The sequence below is a fragment of the Ammospiza nelsoni genome, chromosome 15 (assembly GCF_027579445.1).
Source record: "Ammospiza nelsoni isolate bAmmNel1 chromosome 15, bAmmNel1.pri, whole genome shotgun sequence".
Classification (NCBI taxonomy): domain Eukaryota; kingdom Metazoa; phylum Chordata; class Aves; order Passeriformes; family Passerellidae; genus Ammospiza; species Ammospiza nelsoni.
Genome location: NC_080647.1, coordinates 16,775,826 through 16,803,328, shown reverse-complemented (window position 1 = coordinate 16,803,328; position 27,503 = coordinate 16,775,826). Strand labels below are relative to the sequence as shown.

General features: G+C 47.0%; 1 protein-coding gene across 1 annotated transcript in view; it reads left to right on the top strand.

Moving 5' to 3' along the window:
• TRPC5 (transient receptor potential cation channel subfamily C member 5) overlaps positions 1 to 14,376 on the top strand; it is a 72,094-nt gene extending 57,718 nt beyond the window's left edge. Inside the window, exons 7-10 of the mRNA XM_059482972.1 lie at positions 10,141 to 10,347; positions 11,177 to 11,218; positions 12,921 to 13,010; positions 13,642 to 14,376. Of these exons, the coding sequence (XP_059338955.1) occupies positions 10,141 to 10,347; positions 11,177 to 11,218; positions 12,921 to 13,010; positions 13,642 to 14,376 (1,074 nt within the window). The remainder of the gene's footprint in view (positions 1 to 10,140; positions 10,348 to 11,176; positions 11,219 to 12,920; positions 13,011 to 13,641) is intronic.
• The last annotated feature ends 13,127 nt before the right edge of the window (positions 14,377 to 27,503 follow it).

Genomic DNA, 27,503 nt, shown 5'->3' with positions numbered 1-27,503 from the left:
GAATGGATGCTCAGAGAGGAACAGGCACTTTCTTGAGCCCAGCAGTATCTCCAAGTGTAATGCAGATTTTTATTTTTTTTTAACCCAAGCCATTCTAAGAATCCATAACGTTCTCATTGCTAAAGAGAACTTTCTCATTGCTAAAGTTCTCTTTAGCAATGAGAACTTTATGGATTCTTAGAATGGCTTGAGTTAAAAAAAGACCTTTGAAGATCAAATCCCAGCCTGACTGGCTATGCAGGAAAAAAAAAATCAAAGACAATCTTCTGGAAATAGGGCAAGTAAAAATGAGGCTAAGTTTGTTTATTTTGTGCCTTAGCTCTAACAGAGTCATCAGCACTCCAACACTTTGGGTTATCCATACCTGCTCAGCCCTCCAGTTCCCCAGGACATGTGAGAGTTACTTGGTTCTGACCTGGCTGGAGGTGGTGAAGTTATCAGCACAGATGCCCCTTATCTCTCTGACCTTCAGCGTGAAAAGAGGCTCTTATCAGGCAGTGATGGAGGAGAGAGAATGGATGGCAGGAAGAACAAAGCCTTGGTGATATCTTCCTGCTGAGGCTTTTAGAGAGCTGCTTCTCTGCATGACCTTCCCACTGCTCAGATTTATTTGACTATTAAAATAAAAACTGAACTTAACTGGGATGTGACTGCAGAAACAAAAAGGTGTCAGTTCCCATAATTTAACTGCAAGAAAACCAGCACAATCCCCAGTTCTCTGTGTTTTCTCCAATACAATATTCCCTGGCCTTCTCATTAGCTATCATTGCTTCCATCCAAGATGCTGCTGGGAGATGAAAAGTATTTGATATATATCTATATATGTACATATAACCTAAATACATTGTGGAATGCAGCACATCGCGAGCCATAATAAAAATTTTAATTATGAATATCTTCTGCACATGGAGGTTATAAATAGCAGAGATGCTAAAGCATGCATTTTCCAAGTACAAACAAACTGATTCCCTGGGGCTGGCAGAAGCAGGGCAGGGATGGGCAGTGCCACAGCTCCTGTGACAGATCTGCTGGGCTGTCCCTGCTCTCTGACCCACCTGGTGTGCTCAGAAGCCACTTGTGGTTTTCCTTTCCATTGCAACCAACCCCATTTCCATAATTCCTGAGCCTCTTTGGCTGTGCTCCAGAGATGGAGTCCTTTACCCAACCCATAACAAAATGCAGCTCCTGTGCTGCGTCTTGTTGACATTGCACTGGCCATTCCCAAGTGAGGGGCCTTGGACACTGCAAAATTAAGGAAATTTTTCCTCACTTCCTCCATTACAGTGTGTTCTTTCACGGGCTCTGCCATGTGGGATCTTCCCCAGCTTTTAGGTTCTGAAGGCTCACAGTCCCAGTGATGGTTTATCTAATGTATAAAACTTTGCATTTGAGGTTTTTTCTTTCTTTGTGTTGTTTGCTTTCCTAAGAGCCTTGCTGCCTTTTGCTAGACTGTCACAGACATCTTTCATGAAAAATCCTTTCCTTGGGATTTTTCCTCCTGAGAAGCTGGGAGGCCTCAGGAACAAAATGTTCAATGGAACATTGATTATCTGCTGCTGTGGAATGCAACAGGTGCATCTGTGATTGGATCATGTGGTTGTTTCTAATTAATGGCTAATTACAGTCAGCTGGCTCAGACAGAGAGCTGAGCCACAAACCTTTCTTATAATTTCTTTCCTATTCTATTCTTAGCCAGCCTTCTGATGAAACCTTTTCTTCTATACTTTTAGTATAGTTTTAATGTAATCTATATCATAAAATAATAAATCAAGCCTTCGAAACATGGAGTCAGATCCTCATCTCTTCCCCAGTCCAAAAACCCCTGTGAACACGGTCACACCAGACAAGCTCTTACCTGAAGTCATTTACCTGCATCCTGGTCCAATAATTCCTTTTCCTTGTTTCCCAGTGCTAGTATTTATTTGTGAGTATTTCCTCAGCTTTTCTGTGCTGGAGCCAAATTCCCTGTGTCCCCCCTTGGAGCTGCATCCTGGGGAGCTGCTCTCCCTTTCCCCCCTGTCCTGCCCTGCCTGCTGCTGCAGGGGCTGCTCCAGGTGGGTTTTCCCTGATTTTCCTCTGCCAAGGGCTGCCTGTCCCAGGGCACTGCCCCTGCAGCTGCTGCCCAGCGCCTGCCTTGTGCTCCTCAGTGCTTTCATCTCTTCTCTGGCTGTCTCATCCCCTCACTGTTCTAATTGCTTTTCCTAATGCTAGGTTGTCCTCCTTTAGTAATTTTTTTTGTATTATTTTGGAGATTGATCCTATTAAGTTCTTACCCCTCAGTATGTCATCCCCAGCTTTGAAAGCAAAGTCATTTGTTGCCAGCTGCAGCTGAATTACCTATGCATTAATTGACTTTGTAGCTTCCTGATTTTCTCACAGACTTTTTTCTTTCTATGACATCCTTTCTTTTGAAAAAAAGTTAAGCACCACTTACGTCAAATACCCTGCTTGGAATTTTGCTGCTTGCCTCTCTGAGCTTGTCACCGAACCCCCGAGCCCTGCTGATGTTATTTCCAGTTTGTCTGACACATATTACAAAATTAACAGCTTTGAAACAGCACAAGAGTTGCCTGTGTGGAGCTCTGTAAAGATTAAATTTCTCCTGACCCTCTTTCTGCAGTGCTTTCTGTTCAGGATACACAAGGGCATCTTTCTTGTGCTTGAAAGCCAGCCCTGATGCATTTTCTGCGCAGTTTCCTTCGCTGGGTTTAGCACAGAGCAATAAAGAGGCACGTGGAGAGAGAAATGGATTGAATAGAGCCTAATGACTTCTCTCAGGCTTTGCAGCACTGCTAATTACACAGCAGAAAAGGCACCTTTGAAGTTGCTGTGCCTCTGGGGCAGCCAGCCTCCCTTACTCAGTAGCCTGCAAGGTAAATGTTCCATCTCCTCCTTCCTTCCCAGAGCAAAGCACAGCTTGGGCACATCCTGATCCTGTGGGGCTGCTGCTGCTGGTGGCTGTTCCCGGGGTGGGACAGCAGCAGAGAGCTGCTCCTGCTGCAGAAATCACTGCAGCACTCCTGGCACAGCCAGAAAGCTTCCCAGCCCTCCTCGAGAGGCACTCAGCCACAGCCTGGTCCCCAGGGCACTGTCAGAGCCATCTGTATCTGCATCTGACAGGCAGCAGCCTGATCCCAGCCCAGCCCGCTGCCTGTTGTGTAATGAAACACAAGAAAGGCTCACACAGCCCTTTCGGTGCCAGCCAGAGTGATGCTGGAGATCTGTGACCGTGTTCACAGGGGTTCTGGGATGAGGGAAGAGACGAGGATCTAACTCCATGTTTCAGAAGGCTTCATTTATTATTTTATGGTATATATTACATTAAAGCTATACTAAAAGAATAGAAGAAAGGATTTCATCAGAAGGCTAGCTAAGCTAAGAATAGAAAGGAATGATAACAAAGGTTTGTAGCTCGGGCTCTGTGTTTAAGCCAGCTGACTGGGATTGGCCATTAATTACAAACAACCACATGAGACCAATCACAGCTCCACCTGTTGCATTCCACAGCAGCAGATAACCATTGTTTACATTTTGTTCCTGAGGCCTCTCAGCTTCTCAGGAGGAAAAATCCTAAGGAAACGATTTTTCATGAAAGACGTCTGTGACAGAGATCTTTGTAGGTTGTTCCTTCCAAGTGGCTCTGGGGAGGATTTGCATTCCAGGAACTCCCAGGAGAAGGGGCAGGAGCCCTTGGGCACCTCTGAGTGGCACAGAGGAGATGGACCATCATGGAGCTGGTCATCCTGGCGTTGTTTGACAGTGGAAAAGTTGGAGGATCTCAGCATGCCTGGCTGCTGAGCATCAAATCACCCCAGCATTTGATTTCATAGAAACATTGGAATTATTTGTGTTGGAAGGGACCTCCAAGATCTTCTTATTCTGTGGAGGAATAAAATGTAAAAAAATAAAGAGTGCAGAAGATAGTCTCGCCCCTGAGGAGCTGCAGCTGTACTAATCCCCAAAGATCAGGAACAGCCCTGCCCTTAACAGGCCACAGCTGTGTCCAGTGAGAAGATGAATGCTACAAAAGAGTGGATTAGGTTGTCGAGAAGAGAGAGTTTGTTGGCTCAGCTGTGAAGAAGAGGGAGTCAGTGCTGTGAGGAGATGTCCATGAGAAATCACCAAGAAGGATGGAACTTCTGCAATAAGATGACAACATTATTCCACCCTTGCCATGGCAGGGACACCTCCCACTGTCCCAGGGTGCTCCCAGCCCCATCCAGCCTGGCCTTGGGCACTGCCAGGGATCCAGGGGCAGCCACAGCTGCTCTGGCACCCTGTGCCAGGGCCTGCCCACCCTCACAGTAAAGGAATTTATCTCAATATCTAACCCTGCCCTGGGAGCTGAGGGTTTGAACTACAGCTCTGCTGATCCAGAGTGCAGGGACACCTGCAAAACCCACAGGATGCCCAGAATCCATCTCAGCCCTGAGCCAACCAAAACTCAGAGCTATCCCAGGGCTTCCAGGGGTGTTAAGAGCCAGGAGATGGGACTCCATGCCTTGATTTGCCACGGGCTTTCCATGGGATGAGCTTCAGCTCCTGTGTGCTAAGAGGAATTCACAGTGATTCCCTGTACCAGCTCCCAGGCAGGAGGGAGCTGCAATAACTCCTGGGGAGCTAAAGGAACCTGGAGCCTGTGGCAGAGTGTCCAGCTCATGCAGAAAGCTGACAGCACCTTCCCAGACAGCTGGGTCAGGACTCACTGCTGTCATTGGCAAAGTGTGCCCCAACCTGCGTGGCCCAAGGAGGAGAGGTGATGGAAATCTTTATAGAAAACATCTCAGAAACTGTAAACAACACATTTTCTACACAGAGATGAGGACGGAGATTAATGTCTGAATTACCATGGATAATTAGTGTAGCAGGTAATCATTTAAAATCTGGCACATCTGTGAATACATCACTTTGACTGAATTAGAAAATATTTGCAACAGCTACAGCGAAATGGCTTCAGCCATCCCACAGGGAAATCTTTGTGGGAGATTAATTCTCACTTCAAATGGCAGAGATTTGCAAGAGGATTATGTGGCCAGGATGACACATTCCCATTGTGCTAGGAAGTGAGACAGGTTTTTTTTCCTCACAGCAGAGCCAGTGCTGGTTTCTTTGAGTTCATGGATTCTTTGAGCTTGAGGGCTCGGCCCTCTTAAGTGTGGAGTGTTTGATAGCTGAAACGCTGAGCAGTGCTTGAAAGGAAATGGTGACAAGAACAAGGGTGAGAGAGACAAGCTCTCAAAGAGAGGACACTGAAATCCCAACTTAGATGAAAATTCCTGAAGCAGCAAGGTCAGGCTGGCAAAGCTGGTGAATGTGGGGTTTGAGCTTATTATAAATGTTCCCAAAGAGTTGTCATCTAAGAACACTGCATGAGGCAGCACAGGGCTGGGAGGATGCTGCACTCACTGCTCAGACTCAGGCAGCTCCCAAAAATGTGTTTCTTGCCCAGGGGCTGACAGTCAGTGAGGAAACACCCCAAACCTGGAGCACACCTGGTGGGGCCACATTCCCAGCCATTGCAGGGACTGATGTCCTGGCTGTATGTCCCAGCTTTGAACTGGCTACAGAACAGACACTGAAGTGGTTTTTTGGTGCTCAGCACAGGGAGGAGAGCTCGGGGAGCTGCAGCTCTGTGTGAGGATTTTATTGCTTACAGCACTAAGGAGAGCTCTAACCAAGAAAATGGTGGTTTCCTGGCACGCAAAGACACTGTCAGTAAAATTGAAGTGTCTCTTTGCTGTATATTTCCAACACAAAACTGCTGCCAGGAGCTCTCATCTGATTTGCTCAGGTTCACAAAACATCAAGGTGAATAATTGAGACAGGCTGCGTTTGCAAACTCTGGGGAATTTGCAGCAGCAGAACAGAGAAGGGGAGTGAACACACTTTGAGCTTTTACAGAGGGTCTGGTCTGTCTTTTCAGAGAGGCTGTGGTGCACTTGTTGACTGAGACAGCACAAGAAGAAATGCAGGTGGGGTGAAGGCAGCATGCACAGGCACACCCAGACCAGCAGGGATTTGTTCAGAGCAGCCTCCAAATTTCCCAAGGGAAGAGCCTTGCTGAGCTCCACAGCTCTCAGCCCTAGGAAAGCCTGTGCAGTCACAGGATCCAGAATGGTTTGGGTTGAGATCACCTTTTCCAAGCCTCTGCCATAGCAGGGAAACCTTCCATGAAAGCAGGCTGCTCCAAGCCCTGCCCAGGCTGCCCTGGGACACTCCAGGGGTGAAATGTTCCATCCAGCTATTTTACAAATGAAAGCACAAAAAGTTTTTTAAAAAACCCCCACTTTGTGCAGAAAAGCTTTTTAAGCCTTTTCCTTCCTTTCCCAGAAACAAATTTGCAATCCCCAAGGTAGAGATTTGCCTTACCTTCCTCTTCAAACAGCATCCAGCATCCAGTGCCAAACTGCACCAGCCCAGGACGGGCCCTTTGATGCTGTGCTGGAGGAAACTCCTGATCCCACACTGACACCAGGCCTTTGATGGGCTCTGGTACAGGCGAGGGGTGGATTTATCACAGAATATGCTGGGCTGGAAGGCAGCACGTTCACACCTACTCCTTGTCAGGACCCAGGACATCCCTCTGCTGTCCAGGATGGCCAGGACCCTGCCAGGGGGCTCAGAGACCCTGGCACAGAGCTCAGAACACCTGTGGGTTTGATTATGACCTGTGGAGCAAATTACCAACCTTAGATGAAGGTCAGCAAGCCACAACAGTTTAGGTAGGATAATAGTGAAGTTATCACGGGGTGGAAAAGTAGATTTTGGGGTTTTGGTATGGGGGTTCAGGAGGCAAGATGGAGGGATCTGGGTGTGTCCAGCCTTTCTCCTTCTTCTTCTTGGCCTCCATCTTCTGCTGTGATGGTGGCACTCACAGATTGGTTTAGAGTAGAAGCTCATGTCTAACACAGGTGATGGGTATTGGAAAGTAATTGTAAACATTGTACAGGTAGTTTTTAGTATAAAGACTGTTTATCAGTGCCCTGGGGCAGGCAGAGTGCCTGGAACTGTCCTGCTGGATGGACCTGGGCAGGGCAGGAGAAAATATTTTATAGATAAGAAACAATAAACAACCTTGAGACCGAGAAATGAAGAGCCCTGACTCCTTCTTCAAGTGCCAGGCTGGGAAAAGAGACTTTCCAACTTTTCTTGTGGTCACTCTGACCAGCTAAAGATCCCGACAACTCCTGTGCTGACAATGAACTCAAAAGATCCGTCTCTATCCAAAAGAAGTCTTTGCACCATCCTTCAGCTCCTGCCTTGCCCAGAGCTCCCCAGCTGCCCCAGGCAGTGCTGCCAGGTTTAGTTCCTGCTCAGCCCCAGCAGGGCTGTGTAATCCAGCCCTGGGCTTGTGCAGATCTTCCCCTACAAAATGCTGTAGATGCTCAGACCAGCAACGTGCAGCTGCCACTGAGTAAAGAGCAGGGGAGGTTTAGCTTGGCTATCAGGAAAAATTCCTTTCCCTAAAGATTTGTCCAGCACTGGCACAGCTGCCCAGAGCAGTGGTGTGGTTCCCCATCCCTGGAGGGATTTAAAAGGAGGGTGGATGTGGCACTTGGGGCCAGGGCTTAGTGGTGGTAGCCTTGGGGAATGGCTGGAGTTGATGATCTCAGAGGGTTTTTCCATGATAAATCATTCTATATCCAGGTGAAGCACAGAAAGTGCAGCTCAGGCCCCTTCTCTCCCCCCTCCCTGGTCCCTCTGGGCTCACCTGGCCTGCAGTGCCCATTGTTCCTCTTGTTTCAGCTCAGGCTGCCCAGACCTGGGAAGGCTCAGGTGGAAAGATGGGCATGAGGGAGCTTCCAGGTGAGGGCAGGGAGCAGCCAGCCCTGCTTCTGGAGGCAGAGACAAATGAACTAAAAATGAGCAGGAATCCTTCCCTTCCCTTCCCTTCCCTTCCCTTCCCTTCCCTTCCCTTCCCTTCCCTTCCCTTCCCTTCCCTTCCCTTCCCTTCCCTTCCCTTCCCTTCCCTTCCCTTCCCTTCCCTTCCCTTCCCTTCCCTTCCCTTCCCTTCCCTTCCCTTCCCTTCCCTTCCCTTCCCTTCCCTTCCCTTCCCTTCCCTTCCCTTCCCTTCCCTTCCCTTCCCTTCCCTTCCCTTCCCTTCCCTTCCCTTCCCTTCCCTTCCCTTCCTCCCTCCCTCCTTCCTTCTCTTTCTTTCTGGTGGCAGTTATTCCCACTGCTACAAACTGCCTTTTTTTTACTACCCAGGACTTCATTTCCAGCAGCATCAACTCGTGACACTTCACAGCAATGCTGCAGTTCACCCGTTTATGGGGTGTGATGGTGTTTGAGGAAAAAGGGGCAGGACAGGCTGCACCTCTGAGCTTGCAGAGAACCCCTGTGGTAAACTGGCAGGGGACAATGATGTTCTGGGCTGGTTGAGACCATCTGCAGAGATTAATGTGCTCCTGGGCCACTGAGACAGTCATTCTAAATCCAGGGCTGCATGTAATTTGAATACATTACCAAAATGGAGTTCAGCTGCACCTCACTGTCAAAATGTGAGCATATTTTACCCGTGTCAGGGCACTGGAGCATGGCCAGAGAGCCAGTGTAGTAATTTTTTGGGTAGATGTTCAGCAATATTTTATTAAACTCCCTGTCCTACACTTCAGTGCCTGCCTGCCAGAGCTGCAGCCCAGCACCCCTCGCTCAATAAGCTGCTTGTTCCAGCCTCGCTGAAATCTCCTCAGAAAATTAAACTCCTGCATTGTCCTTTTCTCCCACCTTGTGCTGTTCTTAGGCTGAATCACTGTGGCTCTGGTTTAATCTGGTGTCAGACACCGTTCGCGCAAATGCTGAAATGTCACAACCATCAGCTTAGCGCTGCTCTGCGGAGGTAACAACACACACTACACCACTTCTGCTCAGTGTGCTGCTGTCAGCTGCGTTCAGCACTAATTATTTCCCCCCTTTTCTGCCTAATGTCAGAATTTCTGCAGAACCTACAAAGCAGTGGCATTTTTTTTACTTTAAAACCAGCACAGAGCAGCATGAGGTGTGGTTTGGGTCCCTGCAGCATCTCTGGCTGCAGGGAGCTGCCTCTGCCCTGGTGTTGGAGGGAATATGCACTGTGTTACTGGGTTGGCTCCACCGTCATTTAAAATTGACTAAATTTTGCTCCCCAAACCCAGATATTCTGAAGTCTGTAAGGTCAGTCTCTTCCATAGCTCAGCATTCCTTTCCTGGGATCTGTATGGAGCCTGTGTCTGTCTGTGCAGCTGTGAAATGGTGGTGTTAACTTCCCACCTCCACTTTGTTGGGGTGAAAAACACCAGGGCACAGCAAGATATCATAGTGATAATATAAACACAAAACCCACCAACCCAAGAGTGAAGTGTCTCCTGGCTTCTGTAAGGATAATGCAGAGGCAGGATGTAAAACACAGCGCACATAAAATGTGTCATTTCCTTATAAGAGCAGAATTAATGGAGGCCGTAAAAAACAAATCAAAAACCACTATGGAAGACCTTTTTTCCCAGGGAAGAATATGAGAATTCATTTGATTTAGACATGAGGAACAGTGGTTTGTGATAATAAAAGTGCTAGCAAAGAGCAAAATAAGAAATGTGTTTTCTTGCTTCTTGCATTGGTGAGCTAATAAGCACAACCTCTTAAGGACAAAGCTGGCCTCTAGCACAGGGAATTCTCCTTGCTGTGTTTTGCTTTATTCTGGCCTTTAGCACAGGGAATTCTCCTTGCTGGGTGTTGCTCTCCTCTGGCCTCTAGCACATGGAATTCTTGCTGGGTATTGCTCTCCTCTGGCCTTTATCACACAGAATTCTCCTTGCTGGGTATTGCTCTCCTCTGGCCTTTATCACATGGAATTCTCCTTGCTGGGTATTGCTCTCCTCTGGCCCAACACACAGGATTCTCCTTGCTGGTTTTGCTCTATTCCGGCCTCTAGCACAGGGAATTCTCCTTCCTGGGTATTGCTCTCCTCTGGTCTCTCAGTGGTTGGTATTTTTCACTCCGGTTACATTTCACACCAATTTTTTGATGCCCACCCCCAGCGAGGGTGATGTAAGGAGTGACACTGCTCTGCCTGCAGCTGGGGGAATCCCTCATGCCTCCCCTGCTCAGCCTGGTCCCAGGAACAGCTGCCTGCAGCTGCTGATGGCCTCTGCCCTCCTCCCACAGGACCACGCGGACATCGAGTGGAAGTTTGCGCGGACGAAGCTCTGGATGAGTTACTTTGATGAAGGCGCCACTCTGCCCCCTCCCTTTAACATTGTCCCCAGCCCCAAGTCGGTCTGGTACCTTTGCAAGTGGATCCACAACCAGCTGTGCCCAGGAGATGACTCTGACAACGAACAGAAGAGGCACGAAAACCTGAAAACATTCACAGTAAGGAGCTCACGGGCTTGTGCTTGGTTTCTGGAGGGTTGTGAGGGAGCAGCAGAGGGTTGCTGGATCATCACTTGCTGTGATGGTTTGAACAGACAGGTGTCTGCTTAGGAAGGCAGGAGCCTCCTGTGAAATGGGAAATGTAAACCCCCTCCCTCTGAATTATTATGATTTTGAAACTAAGAAGCTCTCAGGCAAATATATGGGAATAGGAATAACAGTTCTTTACTAGGAAAAATAAAATAAAAATGCAATCATAAAAAAATCCCCACTGCCATAGTCAGACCATGCCCTGCCCCCTGTGTGCAGGGAGGTGTCCCAGCCCCATGCCATGGGGGCTCAGCCCTCCTGCAGTGCCAGCTGTGGCTCTGCTGCAGCAGGGATCCTGCACAAGGGGGGAGTTTTCCTCTGCAGCTCCAGGGCTGCTGCAGATGGGCCTGGGCTCCCTCTGGCCATGCAGGGCAGCAGAAAGCTGCTCCTCTGGCAATGCAGGGGGCAAAGGCTGCTGTGCTGCGCCAGGCTCAGATTGTGCCCAGGCAGGAATGCTTGGCTCCTCCCCTGGGCGGAGCAGCTCCCCATGGGATGCTGGCATTGGATCAGCCCTGCAGGGACACTCAGTGGCCATGGACAGCAGAGATCTCCTGCAGGGAGGGTTGGTGTGGGAGAGAGAAAGGAAAAACTGCCCCATGAACAGCAGAGAACTGCCCCAGCTCTGACAGATAGCAAACAGAACACACACCCAGCTAAACCTGAGACACTTGCTCAGAGCCATGGGGAGCTCTAAAGGCAGGATCAGACAGGTGACACCCCTGTGCCTTTCTCTTTCCAGGAACGTCACGCTGACAACCTGATTCAGAATCAACATTACCAGGTAAACTTTTGGGCACATAAAGTTTATACTTGCTGTTTCTTTCTCCTCCTCATTTTCCAATACTTCAGTTCTTGCTTGTTTCCAGAATATATGTTGATAAGTGTAGGTCCTCTAAGAGGATTTAGCTTATCATGGATTAAAGCATTTCCTTGTTGGAGGTGGATGGTTCAGTAAATCTGTCCTTGCCTTTCAGCCCCTCTGGAATAGTGGAAAACTTGTAGGTATCAGTGTAGCTGCTGAAGTCAAGGTCACATCCCCATTGCCATCAGGACGTCCTGATTAAAACTATTTCTGCAGCATTTTTACACTCCTGTGTTGTTCCTCTCTTGCTCTTTTTTGTAAAGCACCCCTAACTCAGACTGTGGTTGGGATATTGTTTTGTTAGGGACAGCTCGGGAAGGAGGAATAATTCCTTTATTGAATCTTGCTGGTTTGTTTATTCTCAGCCTGCCTGTCATCAAGTACTCATTAAACTCAACCTACAAAAGGATGAAACTTCATTAAAAACACCAACTTCAGCCCTTGAATTCACTGGGATGTATTATGCCAGCACGCTGGAAGAAAAAAAATTCTCCAAAATGTTAGGTGGTACATTAGGCTGCACTGCCAAAAGCCATTAGTAATTTGTCTTACTTAAGACATCTCCTGCTTTCTGAAGAGCACTTTTATCAGAAGTTGGTGGTTAACATCATTAGTCACCTCTGACAACTGGCATATGGAGCTTTCTGACTTCACAGCACAGCTTAGGGATCTGACTTCTGACTTCACAGCGACATTGGGATCTCTGAAAAACCTCCCATCAAAGCCTTGTTGCAGACACCATCTTCAGCTTGGTGTTGCTCAGATTGTTTGTGAAGGGGGGGAGATGCAGGGCAGGTTTGGAGCAGTCTCTTCCCTGCACACAACAGGCACAAACAGCCTAGGTGTGTTTTGGCTGGCACACATAAATGTGCAAGCTCAAAGCACCAGTTTACTTCTGTGAAGCCATCAGAGAGGGACATGAGCGGAGCAAAATGGAGCTCATCCAACCAAAAACATGGGGTGTAGCAGACAGGTGACACAGAGGAGTGAGAGTCCCTGGAGAAGTCACTGAGAGTGTGATTTGGCCCTTCCAGTGCTGCCCACAGATGGTGCAGCCACCCTTAAAGGAGTTTCTGCCCTTGGGGAGCACTCAGGCAGCTGCAGATGTGGTTTGAGGTGAACGTCCATTGACCCATGGGATCCTGGCTGTTCTTCACATTATTTATTGCTAAGATAGGCTCCTTGGCTTCAAATACTTGATAAACCACCTTCAGATGCCAAATTTAGTCCATCACGATACGCAGTGTGCACATGAGTTTGGTAATTGTAAAACCTTTCAGCAGCTGAGATTAAAGAGCACATCCAAGAACTGCTTGGAGAGAGCACTCCTAGAATTTTTTTTCTCCATGACTTGCACAGTTACAAGCTCCAGCACCAAACAACTGCTTTGCCTTTAAAACTGAGTTAACAGTTAAAAACTGAGCATCCATAAGATGGGAGCTATATCACCCCTTCCCAAGGTTTGCTGTGCTTAAAAGGAAGCATTTTGTTTCTGCTGGTGAGTGGTTTTTAACCAGCAGAGTCAGGACAGCTGCTGTTGGCAAGAGCTCAGGGAAACACAGCAAGAACAGAGTTTGGGCTGATCCAGCAATTGAATCACTTGGACTGTTTCCTATTCCAGGAAGTGATAAGAAATCTTGTGAAAAGATACGTCGCTGCAATGATAAGAACTTCCAAAACCAACGAAGGTTTAACTGAAGAAAACTTCAAGGTAATTTATTATTCCTCAATAATAATTTGTTTTATTAATTCAAACAGCCACTTGCAGAGTTTGCACTAACTCGTTAGGGTGATTTGTGATGTGTGGAAATAGAATTGTGACATAGGAGCTCTGAATGTGGGGTTTTGTGGGCAGAGTGAGTTATTATTGAGTGTCTTCCTATATGACCACTTCCCATATTTTAATATACAATGTGCTATGCAGACAAGAGCATTGGAAAAGAGTAGGAGTGAAATATGTGATTTGAGTCAACATCACATTCCCAATCCTAATGCAGACAGAGCCAAAGAATGGGTTGGGGGATATTAAGAACAGTCACCAATGAATGTAAAATTGGGCCTATCAGCCAGGCAGGATTCCTGCCATATTTCAGCAGTTTTCTGTAACTCTTTTATCTGACTTTTTGGGGTGTGCAGAGGGGGTTGATCAACAGGGCCAGTCCCCAACTTTTGGAGACAAAAGCCTTGTGAGGTCCCCAATTCTGTGACACTGGACGTGGGTGTGATGTTCTTGTGTGATTTGGTACCAGCCACTGGCACAGCTGAGCCTTCCCAAGGGAATGTGGTCATTCCTTCATGTCAGATTAGGCTGCTGGGATAACTCCTGTCTCCTCTTGCCCCAGGAATTAAAACAGGACATCTCGAGCTTTCGCTATGAAGTTCTTGACCTCTTGGGCAACAGGAAGCCCCAGAGGAGAAGTTACTCTACCAGCAGCACAGAGGTGTCCCAAAAGGAGGAGACAAACGAGGACAATGCTGCGGAAAAACCCAGAGCCAAGAGTGTGTCCTTCAATGTAGCCAACAAGAAGAAGGACTTCAACGTGTCTGCCCTGATTAAAACCATGTCTGGGATCAACATGGTGGAGGAGAAGCCAAAAAGCAACGGGATCAGCAAGCGCTCGTTCGTGCGCAACGGGAACCGCGTGCAGAGACTCTCCAGCTCCAAGAAGGAATCCTTCAAGAGGCTGGGCCTGCTCTTCTCCAAGATGAACGGCCACGTCCCCGAGCCCAGCTCAGAACCAATGTACACCATCTCAGACGGCATCATCCAGCCACACTACATGTGGAAAGACATTAAATATTCTCCCATGGACAGAGAGAGAGAAGAGAATTGTTCCAAAAGTGAAATTAACCTCAATGAGGTGGCCTACAGTGGGAACACGAGACTCACAGGACAGAGCAAGGAGTGCCCTGTGGTTTGTACCAGTTCCCTTCACTGTGCTTCCAGTATCTGTTCCTCTAACTCCAAACTCATAGACTCGTCAGAGGATGTGTTTGATTCATGGGGAGAGGCCTGTGACTTGTTTATAAACCAATGGAAAGATGGGCAGGAGGATCACGTTACCACCCGGCTCTGAGCAAAGCTCTCTTCACTCTCACTGCAAAACTCAGCCAAGTATTGGTAATTGTTTGCTCTCATCTGGTTCAGCATCACTGTTTCCTTTCTGTCCACAGGTGAAAAAAAAAGTGTAAACCTACTCATGTTATAGCCTATTTTATAGCCATCTGCACCTTTTTTAATTTACTTCTTTTTTTTACATTCACTAATACTAAAATAATGGTTTCACCATTTATAAGGTTGCCATAAACCACAGGAATCCCTCTGGATGCAGTCTTAGTCTCCAAACCCCACAGACCTGAGGCATGCAGGTGGCTGAGGAAAGGATTTCTCCAGTGCTCCCATCACCATCCCACGCCAGCTGGGTTCAGTGCTGCTGTCCAGCACCATTGGCTCTGCATCCTGCTCAGTGCTCCTCATCAACACAAACAGCTGCTCAGCAGGAGGCTGAGAATCACACTGAAAATGTTTTTAAAAGGGTTTTGACCTTTAACTGGTGTTTTTTTTCCCTTTAAGCAATATGACTTCTTTTGGTTGTGCTTGTTTTTTCAGGCCAATATATTAATATTGTAAGGTATTACTGAATATGAAACCCCTTTGATCATCCACCTGGAACATGTTTTTGTTGCTAACATATTTGCTTATTTACCTAATTTCCCTTTTGGGGAGCAGAAGGACTTTCCAATTAGGCTGACAGTGGGAGCCAGCACCTGGCCTTGCCTCCAACTCCTGTGTAGATGAACTGAAAAGAAAAACAACCCAAAACAACCCTGGCTGCTTGAAATACAACCCTCAGAGTAGTTTCTAATAGGCTGAACCAAAACCCAGCTCTAAGCCTTGCCCTTATTTTGCAATTCCTAATTTTGCTTCCAGTGCTGCATTCACTTTTTGCTGCCTCTCTGATGGGTGCCAGGGGAAATCCATCTCCTGAGGGAGAGAATCTTCCCTGGGCCCCTGAGCTGCAGGTCTGAAAAGCAGCCTGAGCAGCATGGAACAGCTCTGCAGGTCCTTCTCTGAGGTGCAACAAAAAGGAGTGTGCCAGGAGGTGAATCTTTTATTATCTTTTATTTCCCCAGCTGTGGGGGTGTCTGGACAGAGCTTAGCACTGTCACTGCTGTTGTCCCAAGGAGCATCAAAGTGGGGGAAAACCACATCAAGGGCAAGGTGGTTGAATTCCTAACAGGGATTATTTTAGGGGGTGTTATTTTAAGTTTTTAACAATGGGATACTTGAACTTTATTCTGCAGTGTTGCTAAGGAGCACAGATGATTTGTACTCACCTCAGAGCTGGTCTTGGTCAGCTGCTTCCCAGGAGCTCAGGAATGGGTTCATTCCTGTCCCCATTCCTGTCCCATTCCTGTTCCCATTCCTGCCCCATTCCTATCCCCATCCCTGCCCCATTCCTGTTCATTCCTGCCCCATTCCTGTCCCCATTCCTGCCCCATTCCTGTTCCCATTCCTGCTCCCATTCTTGTCCCCATCCCTGTCCCATTCCTGTTCCCATTCCTGCTCCCATTCCTGTCTCCATTCCTGCCCCATTCCTGTCCCCATTCCTGTCCCCATTCCTTCCCCATTCCTGTCCCATTCCTGTTCCCATTCCTGCCCCATTCCTGTCCCCATTCCTTCCCCATTCCTGTCCCCATTCCTGTCCCCATTCCTTCCCCATTCCTGTCCCATTCTTGCTCCCATTCCTGCTCCCATTCCTGCCCCCATTCCTGTCCCCATTCCTGTCCCATTCCTGTCCCCATTCCTGTCCCCATTCCTGCCCCATTCCTGTCCCCAATCCTGTCCCCATTCCTGCCCCATTCCTGTCCCATTCCTGTTCCCATTCCTGTCCCCATTCCTGTCTCCATTCCTGCCCCATTCCTGTCCCCATTCCTGTCCCATTCCTGCCCCATTCCTGTCTCCATTCCTGCCCCATTCCTGTCCCATTCCTGTCTCCATTCCTGCCCCATTCCTGTTCCCATTCCTGCCCCATTCCTGTCCCATTCCTGTCCCCATTCCTGTCCCCATTCCTGCAGGGCTCTGCTCCCAGGAGGGGCTGAGGAGCTCCAACGTTTCCCCAGGGTGGCTGCCAGCACTCACCTCACCTGGGAGCTGGGTTGTGAATTGCCTCTGGAGGAACAGAATGCTGGAAAATCCACACCTGCCCCTGGAGCGGGTCAGACTCCATCAGCAGGGGCAGGAGCAGCTCTGCTGGGAGCTTGGGGGGTCAGGGGGATGGGAGATGCTGGAACACCTGCAGCTTTGCCTGAATTTTAACCCTGCCTCCCTTCTCTTGTGGGGGCAGACTCCCCATTGTGGGGTTTTCCCTTTGGGCACTTGTGCAGCTTCACCCAGCAAGTGGAACAGAGAGAGAAAGCACCCCAAACCTATGGCAGTGTTCAATGCAGACCCAGGGCAGTGTTCAGTGTTCAGTGCAGACCCAGGGCAGTGTTCAATGTTCAGTGCAAACCCATGGCAGTGTTCAGTGCAGACTCTGTGGCTCCTCTGTGGTGTTGGAATAAACCAGCAGCAAGGAGCAGAGACTCCAAGCCATTTCTGTATTCCTTGCTTATGATGACAGCAGTCTTGTTCTCAGCAGGCAGTGTAAAAACCCCAAATATTTAAGCCTCTGGATGTGTTAGTTAAGGCAGAGTGAAAGGCATTTTTGTATCAACAGATTTCGGGCTTTCACGCTAATTGCAGGGTTAGGGTTGTCTTTGAAAACGGCATTTCCTCTTCCCTCATGGAAGGCTGAGCAAACTGACATTGGTGGTACACAAGGAGAATTGCAAAACCCAAGGGGGAGCAGCTTGCTGATCATTGATTCCCTCAGGAAATCAGACACCCTTGGCTGGGGGAGCAAATCCATGGATGGGGCAGAGCCATGGGCAGAACCCACCAAGGCAGTGGTCACAATAAACGCCCCAGAGGTCAGGAAGCCAAACTGAGCACATTTCTGCAAGGATAAACATGAGCAGGAGGTGCTGCAGGGGTGCAGGTGGGTGAATTTGGGTCCTTTGGTGCCTCACCTAACCCACTCTGCAGTCTGGGAACTCTGCTTGACGAGGGGCCAGAGAATCTCTGTGGCATTTCCTGGGTAAGGAGGAGGAATGAAAACAATTCAAGTCCAGTTATGCAGATTACATCAAATTGGGCCAGAAGCTGGGTTTGTGTCCTTGGACAGCAGAAAGGCTTTGAAGTGCTCAGTGAGAGCAAGCACCCAGCGCTGGTGACGCTCACACGGTGTCACTCCAATGCATCACCAGGTACAAACAGCACAAAGAGACGGAATTAACTCAGCAGTGCTGCCCCCAGAAATGCAAAAATCCCTTCCCTGCAGGCTGTGTGAGTCAGATTGCCCTGCTGGTGCAGAAAGGGCAGGGCTGGGAGCTGCCCCATGGCCGTGGAGGGCAGATCTGGAGGGGGAGATGCTCTCTGGTCCCCTGGCTGGGGCTCCCTGGGCTTTGTTTCATGACTGAGATCCTTCCTTGCTCCCAACTATGAACGAGTCTGAGGTGACTCTGGAATTCAACACCAATATTTGATTTGGCTGTGATTAATACACATGTCCAGGAATTTGAAAAACTCAAATTGGTCCCCCCTAAAAGGCAAAATTCTCTTTGATTGCATCTATGCATCCCTGTAGATAGCAATAGACTTTGGAGCAGCTGGTGAATTATTATTATGCTAAAACAGGAGCTTCAGGGGAGTGAAATTGAAGGAGCTTCAGGGGAGTGAAATTGAAGTAGCTTCTGAAAAATACATTTGATAAAAAAAACCTCACCCAGGTATTGCTTAATTCACTTGCAGCACAGTATTTGGGACTGCACCAGTATTTTTCTGCTTTCAGTTGCTCAAAAAATGAAAGCATCTTTTAGTGAAAGTTGTTCTTTCCTGCAGAGAAATCAGTGAATGACCCCTGTGCTGTCTTGGGTCAGGGTAGGAGCTGATGGAACACTTGAGGAGTTAAACTTTTCCTTGCCTCAGCTGGTTCACACCTGGCCTTTATTCTGTGGGCTTCAAGAAGGACCCTTGTATGTATGCAAGGAGTTTGGAGTGAGGAATAACAGAGATTTTTCAACCATTTGCCCTTTTTTAGGTTTCTTGCTCTTGAAGTTGCATTTTTTTCTCACCTCCCATCCCAGTGTCATTTTCACCTGGCTTTGTAAAGCAGCACACCTGCAAATGGTCATGGAATTATGGAATGGTTTGGGTTGGAAGGGACCTTAAAGTTCTTTTTCCAGCCCTCCTGCCATGGGCAGGGCCCCTTCCACAAGGCCAGGTTGCTCCAAGCCCTGTCCTTGGACATTTCCAGGGATAGGGCATCATCACCAATTAAAAAATTAACAAATAACACCCAGGGTTAAGAATTTAATAGAGCTGGGAGGTGTTTGTACTCAGGTCAGAGATTACCTAAATTGCTTCAAGAAACAAGAAATCAACCGAATTATCAGCGCAGGTTATTTGGATAACTGCATTTGTACATGGCTCACTCGCTGGTAAATATGTAAATAGTGCTGTGTTTGTACCCGTGTCCCCTCAGAGGAAGCACGGGCAGGTTCAGAGCCAGGAGGGAGCTCAGCTCCACTCCCTGCTCTGCCTCTGCCTCCCCTGTGACCTTGGGCAAGTCACTCAGCCTCTGGAATGCCTCAGTTTCCCCATCTGTAAAATAGGGATAATAATACTCACCTACCTCGCAGGGGGGGTTAGTTCAGTGTTTAGAAGCACTTTGCAATTTAAAGGCGCTATATACAGTACGTAGGTAACACTGGTAGCAGTATTAGGTACTTTTATTTTCTTACAATTAATTCAGGTTAGGATTTTACTGTTATGTCTGTTATGATAATTTTCCATGTAGGAAACTCGCATGGTTTCCCCATGAAGGGAATTTAGGGGACTTCTGCAGTAGACAGAGAGCAGGAGCAGCATACCCTGGAAGCCTAAATTCTGCCACCTTTGCTTTTGTGATTTATGCCTCACCCCTAATGTCACCTTCCTTATTTGTGTTCCACCCCTTTCCCCACAGCCCCTGTAACATGATTTTTAGCAGAAACAGCCACTGTAAATATTAAGAGTATTTAAATAAATATATTAATGTATGACTATAAACCCTTACCTTTGAAAGAGGTTAAAATTGGTTGGTACAACAGCATTCTAAGCATGGGGAGGGCTCCAAGGCAGCTCAGCACTGGTGCACACCAGGGTAGGGCTATGGGGAAGTTTCACATCATCACCTCTGTGATCATCACCTCTCACCCCATCACTGGCAGGACAGCTCACAAGGAGGGCAGAGGGAGGCTGGGACTGGAGCAGGGTGGCCCTGCTGCCTGCTCTGCCCCGGGGGAGGGGACAGCAGCTCTGGGCACCCACCCAGGCAGCAGAGGGTAGCCAACACTGTGGCTGCTGGGGGAGCCTGGACAGCTGGACACTGTCCCTGCATCCCTGGGAAGGGCTCCGCACCCAGATTTCTCTGTACAATGTGTTTTCTTTAGTGTTCACTCTGGATGAAGGTCTTTGGCTTGAGCAAGAGGAGCTCTAAGAGGGGACTGGCAGGGCAAGGGCACTCTGAGCACTCTGAGCTCCCTGCCAGGGACAGGAGCACGTGCAGGTCCCTGCCTGGGGACCTGGATGTCATTGACAGGGATATCTGCACAGTGACAGCAGTGTAAGCAAGGATCTGGATCACCCCTGGGGTGCTGGAAACCACCCAAGCACTCGCTGCTCTCACACCATGACGTCTCTGTCCCCCTTCCCTTCGCTTTGGTGTTGCTCCTTTCCTTTCCAAAGGACCCAAATCCCAAAGAAAAGCACATTTCAGTTAACCAGGAGGAGCTCAGTGCTGGTTGAACTCTCCTTTAAGCAGTCAGCTCCTCCTGCAGTGCCCACCCCTGTCCCACAGGCAGACAAAGCTCTGTGCAGCCTCCGAGGCTGATTCCCAAAGGATCAGGACCCCCCCCCCCCCCTCCCACCTCTGCTGCAGTTCCACACACAGAATGGCAAAAATCCATCAAAACCACCCCAGCCACCAGGGCTGCCTGCAGGGAACGAGGGTTGGGTTTAACTGAGCCCTCCTGGAGGTGGTTTTGGGATGGGTGCCCTGCCCCTGTTCCCCCAAGGAGCATTTCCAGCCCCAGCTGAGGGAGGGGCCAGGGCTGCTCACACCTTCCCAGGTGTGCTGCAAGCATCAGGCACTCTAATTAATGTCATGGTGAAATTAATTGGAGTCAGCAAGACTGCGGTGGATGATGAATCCACTCTCTGGAGAAGCATCTAAAATAAAGTGTCCCCCAACAGAATCTGCAGTTTTCAGTGAATGTGTGACTTGAAACAGCTATAAAGTCACTTCCTCACTGGATTTTTTTGGAGGAGATAGAGAATACTCTGGGCTAGCCACATCAGCTTATTTCCTAAACATTTATAATTCGATTAAATTATGTTTTCACACTTTCCCCATTTCAGGCCCTTTTTACAAAAAGAGTAATTTCTACACTATTCATGTAACTGCCTCCACCCAGACCAACAACTGCTCTGGAGGCAATTCATGACCAAGAACCATTGTTCTAAAAAGAAAACATGTTTCATCTAAAGAAGTACACTTAAAAAGCAAAAAGCATTTGATCCTCATCATCCAAACCTTTGATAGCATTTTGTGCTTCAGGGAAACATTTTGACCTGCCTGCTCTGTTGTTTTTTGTTTTTTTTTTTTTAAGGTGTGCAAAGCAAAACGAAACCCCCAAGCAGAACAGCAATAGAGCTCAAACCACACAGAATTTCACATCTAGTTCATTCCTCCCATACAGAATCCTGCTTTGAGCTGGAAGGGACCCCTGTCCCACCCTCTGTGTCCTGCCAGCCCCTTCTCCATCAGTGCCACCCATGGGGACACCAGCACAGCCTGCTTTGGGGATTGTTTGGGGCATGTTTTTAATTTCCATCCCATTGGAAGCATTCCCACATCAGCAGCACCCCTGAGGCAGCAGAGATGCTGTGCCCAGGGCTCAGAGGTGCCCCAGGAGGAGCTGACAGAACACTGTGATACCTTTAGCCAGCAGAGTGAGGCCTTGTGACTATAAATAGCTGTTTTTCAGCAAGGGGGCACTTTTGGGTCTTAGCTGTTTTTTCTGGCTACTGTACAGTTATTTAAAAATTCCTGAAGGTGTTTATAAGGCAGGTCTGGGAGCTACAGGGCTAAGGATTTTGAGAAGCAAAAGGCAGTAGCAGATGCTTGAGTATTCTATTTTCTATATGAGAGCCCTGGAGACCTGGGCTCACTCTGAAGTTTTTTTAGCAATCAAGTTTTATTGTCAAATTAAATCTTCATTAATAAAAAAAGCAACCACAGAAACAGCCTTCACACCCAAGCATATTTTAGAATGCCATTTTATTTCATGGAATAACAAAAAAAAAAAGAGGGTTTTTTCCATCCTCCCACCCCCTTCTTCTTTATTTTAGTTTTGCTCAAAAACTCCAAGGCCTCTTCCAGGCAAAAGAGCTTTTACATGTTGTAAGAATTTTGTGTATGCAAAGACAGAACGGGGACCTCAGAATCTGCCAGCTGAGTGGTAACAGCCACCCCTGGAGACAAGGGCAAGAGCAAAAAGCAAAAACAGATGCTTAGTTTTATGTACTTTTCTACTTGCATCTCTTCCACCCCTAGTGCAGACTCCATGACAGACCCTCGTATAACCTGTACAAAATGAAACTATGTACATAACAAATGAAATTATTTATTTTATGTGTATTTTTAGCTTAACTGTAAACTGAAAAAAAAAAACCCAAATAAAAAGCATTTAATTTTTTTTCCCAAAAAATGTAAGCCTATTGAAAAATCAAGGTGTTTCTACCTTTTCAGATGTAACATTTCCAGCTGCCTATTGATAATAAACATTTATGAACAGCAACAGATCTGACATTTTAGAGTTTTTAAAAAACAAGTTCAGCACAGACTTCTCAAGGGCTGTCAGAGGTCAGAGGAGCACTTAAAGGCTCTGATTCTATGGAGACTTTATTGGTATTTCAATAAAAAAATGACATCTCACAGTCCTGCTTGCCTCCAGTGAAGCTGATCACCCAAATTTGAGCAAGAGCTGAACAACACCTGCTTGGGGGGAAAAAAAACCCAAACCAAACAACAAAACAGCCCCAAAATATTCATTATATTTTGGCTACAACAGAAAATAGCAACCCACTAGAAGCGTTGGTAAATAAAATTCACCACATGAATGCAATTACTCCTGCACGGAAAAGTCTAAGTAAGTGTAATTTCATTTTAATTTACCCCCCAAAGATATCCTCAGCCCAGCACAACTGCATTGGCCACACAATTAGCAATATAGCTAATAGTGTAAGGGAGTCATTAAGCAACAACTTAGAACTGTATTAACATAATTTGCTCCTGGAAAGCTGTCCTCCAGCAAATCTCATTAAAGTCCTGGAGATACATTTCAGGTTTCCATCTCTGACCAGAGGCTTTTGGTCAAGCTTGCAGGACAACAAGAGTTTCCACAAGCTGAACCACAGCAATTCCCTTCCCTTGGGATGCAGAAGATTCCTGCACAAGGGAGGCAACGTGGACACACAAATTAACACTGACCATGGCAAAAGCTGTACAAAATCCAGGCATCCACAGTGGCAGAAATATAAATATTCACATAAAAACAAAAGGCTATGCCTTTTTTTTTTTTAATAGAAAAGGAGTTTTTGCAGTTGGATGTGCACATTCCTGTGATGCTGTTCACAGGGGTTTTCAGATGAGGGAAGAGATGAGGATTTGACTCCATGTTTCAGAAGGCTGATTTATTATTTTATGATATATATTATATTAAAACTGTACTGAAAGAATAGAAGAAAAGGTTTCATCAGAAGGCTGGCTAAGAATAGAATAGAAAGGAATAAATAACAAAGGCCACTGTCTCAGCCAGCTGACTGTGATTGGCCATTAATTACACACAACCACATGAGACCAATCAAAGCTCCACCTGTTGCATTCCACAGCAGCAGATAACCATTGTTTACATTTTGTTCCTGAGGCCCCTCAGCTTCTCAGGAGGGAAAATCCTAAGGAAAGGATTTTCCATGAAAAGATGTCTGCAACACATTCCCACTCACATTAGAAAGCTAAAAGTTGAAGTTAAGGCACTGTGAATCTCCAGTTTTGGTCCTTGTTCCAGAAACAGGGACTGAACTTCACCTGGCAGGGATTCCCACCCCCTCCTTGTCCCTGCAAAGCCAGGGAGTGACTCAGCACACTCCTCTTACTTGCACTTCCGGAAAAGTTACACAAATCACACATTCAATAAACACCACAAGCATCAAAAGAAACATCTTTTGCTTTCAACTATGACATGTGAAAAAAGTACTGGTTTAAACAGAGTTAGAAACCACATGTTTGCAATTGATTGGAAAATGAAAACAGGGAGGGTAGGGAATAGAAAAAAAATACATAAAGGAAATTATAGAGGGAGTTGGATGATCCATCAATTTTATCATTAGGGGATATTCCCTTTCTCTTAGAAGTCCATTTTCCCAAGCCCTCATCACAGCTGTGAGCACAGACTGACCCTTACCTGCCCCAAAGCTTGTGGCAAAATGCTCAGCTGCTCCAGGGAAGGCAAGATTTAGCATCCGGAATAAAAGTATTGCCATAAACAGAGCCTAAGAGATAAAGAAACCCTGTCAGGGCTCAGGCACCTGCTCTGGGGCTGCAGATCACCCCACTGGAGGGAGGGCTGGGCTGCACTCAGTGCCTGAACGTGCTCTGAGCCTGTGGCTGAGCTGTTTCCTATGTGCTGCAGCCCAGCTGACTGTGAAATCTGGTAGCAGCAGTGGCTAGGAGCTCCTAGATACAGGTCTGCCCTGCAAAATTTAATTTCTGATCTTATTTCAAAGCTATAAAGTTCTGGTTCAAGGGTTTTATCTTTCTCCCTTATGAAAAAAGCAGTTACTTGGAATTCTGGTTCTGGATTTATATGTTGAGTATCTCCCATGTATAATGCAGCCTTTGATGGTGTAATTTTATATAAGAAAAGGTATCCCAGCAGCACTGCTGAGAGAAATGGAACGTAGGAGTGAAATTAAAAAAAACCAACAAACAACCAACAACTGAGGTAGAAAAACAAACTTTCTGTAGGGATTGGTTTGGTTATGTGAGCAAGGGGAAAACAGCACAGGAGTATTAGCAGGGGACAGCCCAGCGGCCAGTGCTGCTGGAGACAGAGCCAGCAGGGTGGCCGTGCAGTATTTATCATTTCTTCAAGCACAGATGGAACTGCAGTCCCATCACAGAGATGCAGAGGCTGGCAGTGCAGGACTGGTGCTGCCCTGGGGGTGACACAGGTGACACCTCTGCAAGCACCAGCGTGGGCTGACTGTGCAGTGAGGGGTGCTGAGATAACAGAGGTGAGGTAACAGAGATAACAGAGACTCTGGAGCCTGGCAGCTCACACGACTGGAGCCTGCTCCTCAGACTCAAACACTGAGAAGCACAACGCCCCAAAGTGCCACACCTGAGGCTGGTCACTGCTTTGTCCATCCTGCATGTTCAGAAGAATCACAGAACCATTCAGGATGGAAAAGACCCCAAAGACTGAGCCCAGCCTGTGGGTGATCCCCACTTTGTCACCCAGCCCAGAGCACTGAGTGCCACATCCAGGGATGGGGACTCCACACCTCCCATTCATCAGTGAACCTTTCCCATGAGAAATCCTCCCAGGTGTGCAGCCTGAGCCTCCCCTGGCACAGCTGGAGCCTTGTCCTCTGTCACTAGGGGTTCACATGGAGGGACAGCACTCAAAGGTGCTGCCACTTCACAAAGCCTGCAGGTGTTAATTTAATTTGAGCCTCCGCCTTTCATCTGTAAAAATACAGTGAAGGGAAGGAGGTGGCAAGCATGACTAGTGAAAACCTGGCTGAACTCTTCTGTTCTCCCTTTTCAAGGCTGAAAAGCCATCCACAAAAAAAAAATCCCAACAACCAAAACAACCCCCCCCCCCCCAAACAAACAAAAACAATGCAAAAACCCCCACATTCCAGGATCAAATCTTTGCTTTAAAAAATTTACTATTAGGCAACATGATTCAAGAAGTCCAATAAAAATAAAATTTTAAAACATTGATCTGCAGAAAAAAATAATTCCAGATAGAAATCAATACTCATGGATTTTTTCATTCTTCTAACTAAAGATAAAATATGGTTATGGCTTCAAATTGTATTCCAATATCCCCATTCACAGCAATTCTGCTGGGCATAAAAAACCCAGAGCATTGGTCTGGTACCAAACTATAACAGCAATCAAACTAAAATAATCACACTAAAACATGTGCCAGTGAGGTCTGGAAAAGCACCAGGCTGACACTGGGCTCCCCACCAAAGAAAAGACCCTGAGCCCACATTCTGGAACGTGCATAAACCCCAACAAAAACCATCCCAAACCTCTCAAACCAAGCCCAGCCCTCAGTGTAATTTTGATGTGAATTATCCTACAGCCCCTGGAAAGGCTGATCAGCCCCCAACCCAGGGATATTTTTAATCCAGGGATGCTGCAGCCACAGCTGGCAAGCCCCAGCTGAGGTCAGGGCTGGAGCACAAAGTGGGTCAGCTGTGGTTTGGGCAGAGCTGTGGCTTTTTTGGCAGCTGTTTTTCTGTTTCAGAAAAGTGCTGCAGAGCTGTTGTACTGCAACACAGTTCTGGGAAACAGAATTGAAAGACCCCAGCAACCACTTAAATTTCTGTGCCATTCTGAGCTCTTTTGCTGTTAGTAAAGAGGGAGCATTTCCTATCCATGGACAGCATTCACACAGTGCTAACCACTTCCCACAGCTCCTGTTTGCTAGTTCAAAAAGCTGATTTTGAGGCTTAAAAGCCTTGGAAAAAATACATAAAATGGGCCACAGGGGTACTTCCTGTATATCAAATCCATAAATAAGTTAACTGGCCACATATGGCATGTTGCTATATCAATTAAAGTATTTTTCATGTGTATTGAAATGGCCAGTAAGGCCAAAACAGCCATGGCTAATGGTGAATAATCAAGGTCCTAGGTGGGTAAGCAAAACCAAAAAAGTCAGGAGAATTCTAGCAGAATTATCAGCTTTTCTAATTAAAATAAAAAAAGGGTTGACTTCCAGGGACAGACTATACCAGAACACAAAACTCCAACACTGTACTGTGATAATCATGTGTACAGAAAACAGCAAGGCTGTCTCTCAGAGAGGAGGCAGAATTCAGAGCTACAGCCTGAAAGGGGAAGATATTCCAATTCCCTTCAGTGCTTGACAGAAGCTGCTTGGGATATGACAGATGGAACCACACTCCATGACGCCAGCATGGAGACTGTGCTCAGGTAAGTGCCACTTTCAATTCCTTCAAATAAATCACAGCCTTTACTAGTTCCTTTAAGAGGTTTAAGCCAGTGAATGCTATTTCAGAGAAAAAGAAAAAAATCCTCATGGTATTTTCTCCAAAAAACATCTGTGCAAGTCAAGTGCTTCTCCAGAGGCAGAAACACAAAGGGCACCCATTATTTCATAAACAGTTTTGTGTAAATGTTTTGTTTTAAAAACAGCACTGCAGCTCAAAGTCAAATTAGCTATTCAGGGGTCATTTTCATCTCGCTTTGACTTTTTTACCTGGCTGCTCCATTTGGAAAAGTCATTTTTAAATTGCCAAATTAAATGTACAGCAATTAGAAATTGCAGTAGACAAACTAAAAGCTGAGCTTGCAGCCCTGCCCCTACAGAGTTACATTATCAACACCAACAGTGCTGCATGAATTTAAGACAAAAATGTAACAAATCACCTTTTCCTACTGTGGTTTAGCTTCCAGGGTTACTAAAAAGGGATACCAAAGTAAATACAATTTTTTCCCTCTCCCAGTTCTGTGCTTAATCCCCTTTTCACCACCACCTGTTTTACAGAAAGGAAAAAATATTTAAAAAAAAAATCACCAAACAGTAGAATGGGCCAATAGAGCTGATTTAAATTTTGTGTAGAATGCCATTTGAGGGCCAAGCATGTTGTGCCTGAGTTTAGAGGGGGAAAGGTGCAATTACCAGGAATTATTCTGCTTCCATTTCCATGCTGAAAGCTTTTGCTGCCTTCTCACAGAAGGCTAGAACAGCCTTGTCCCACACCAGTGCATTTCTTCACTCCAGGCTGTGGGAT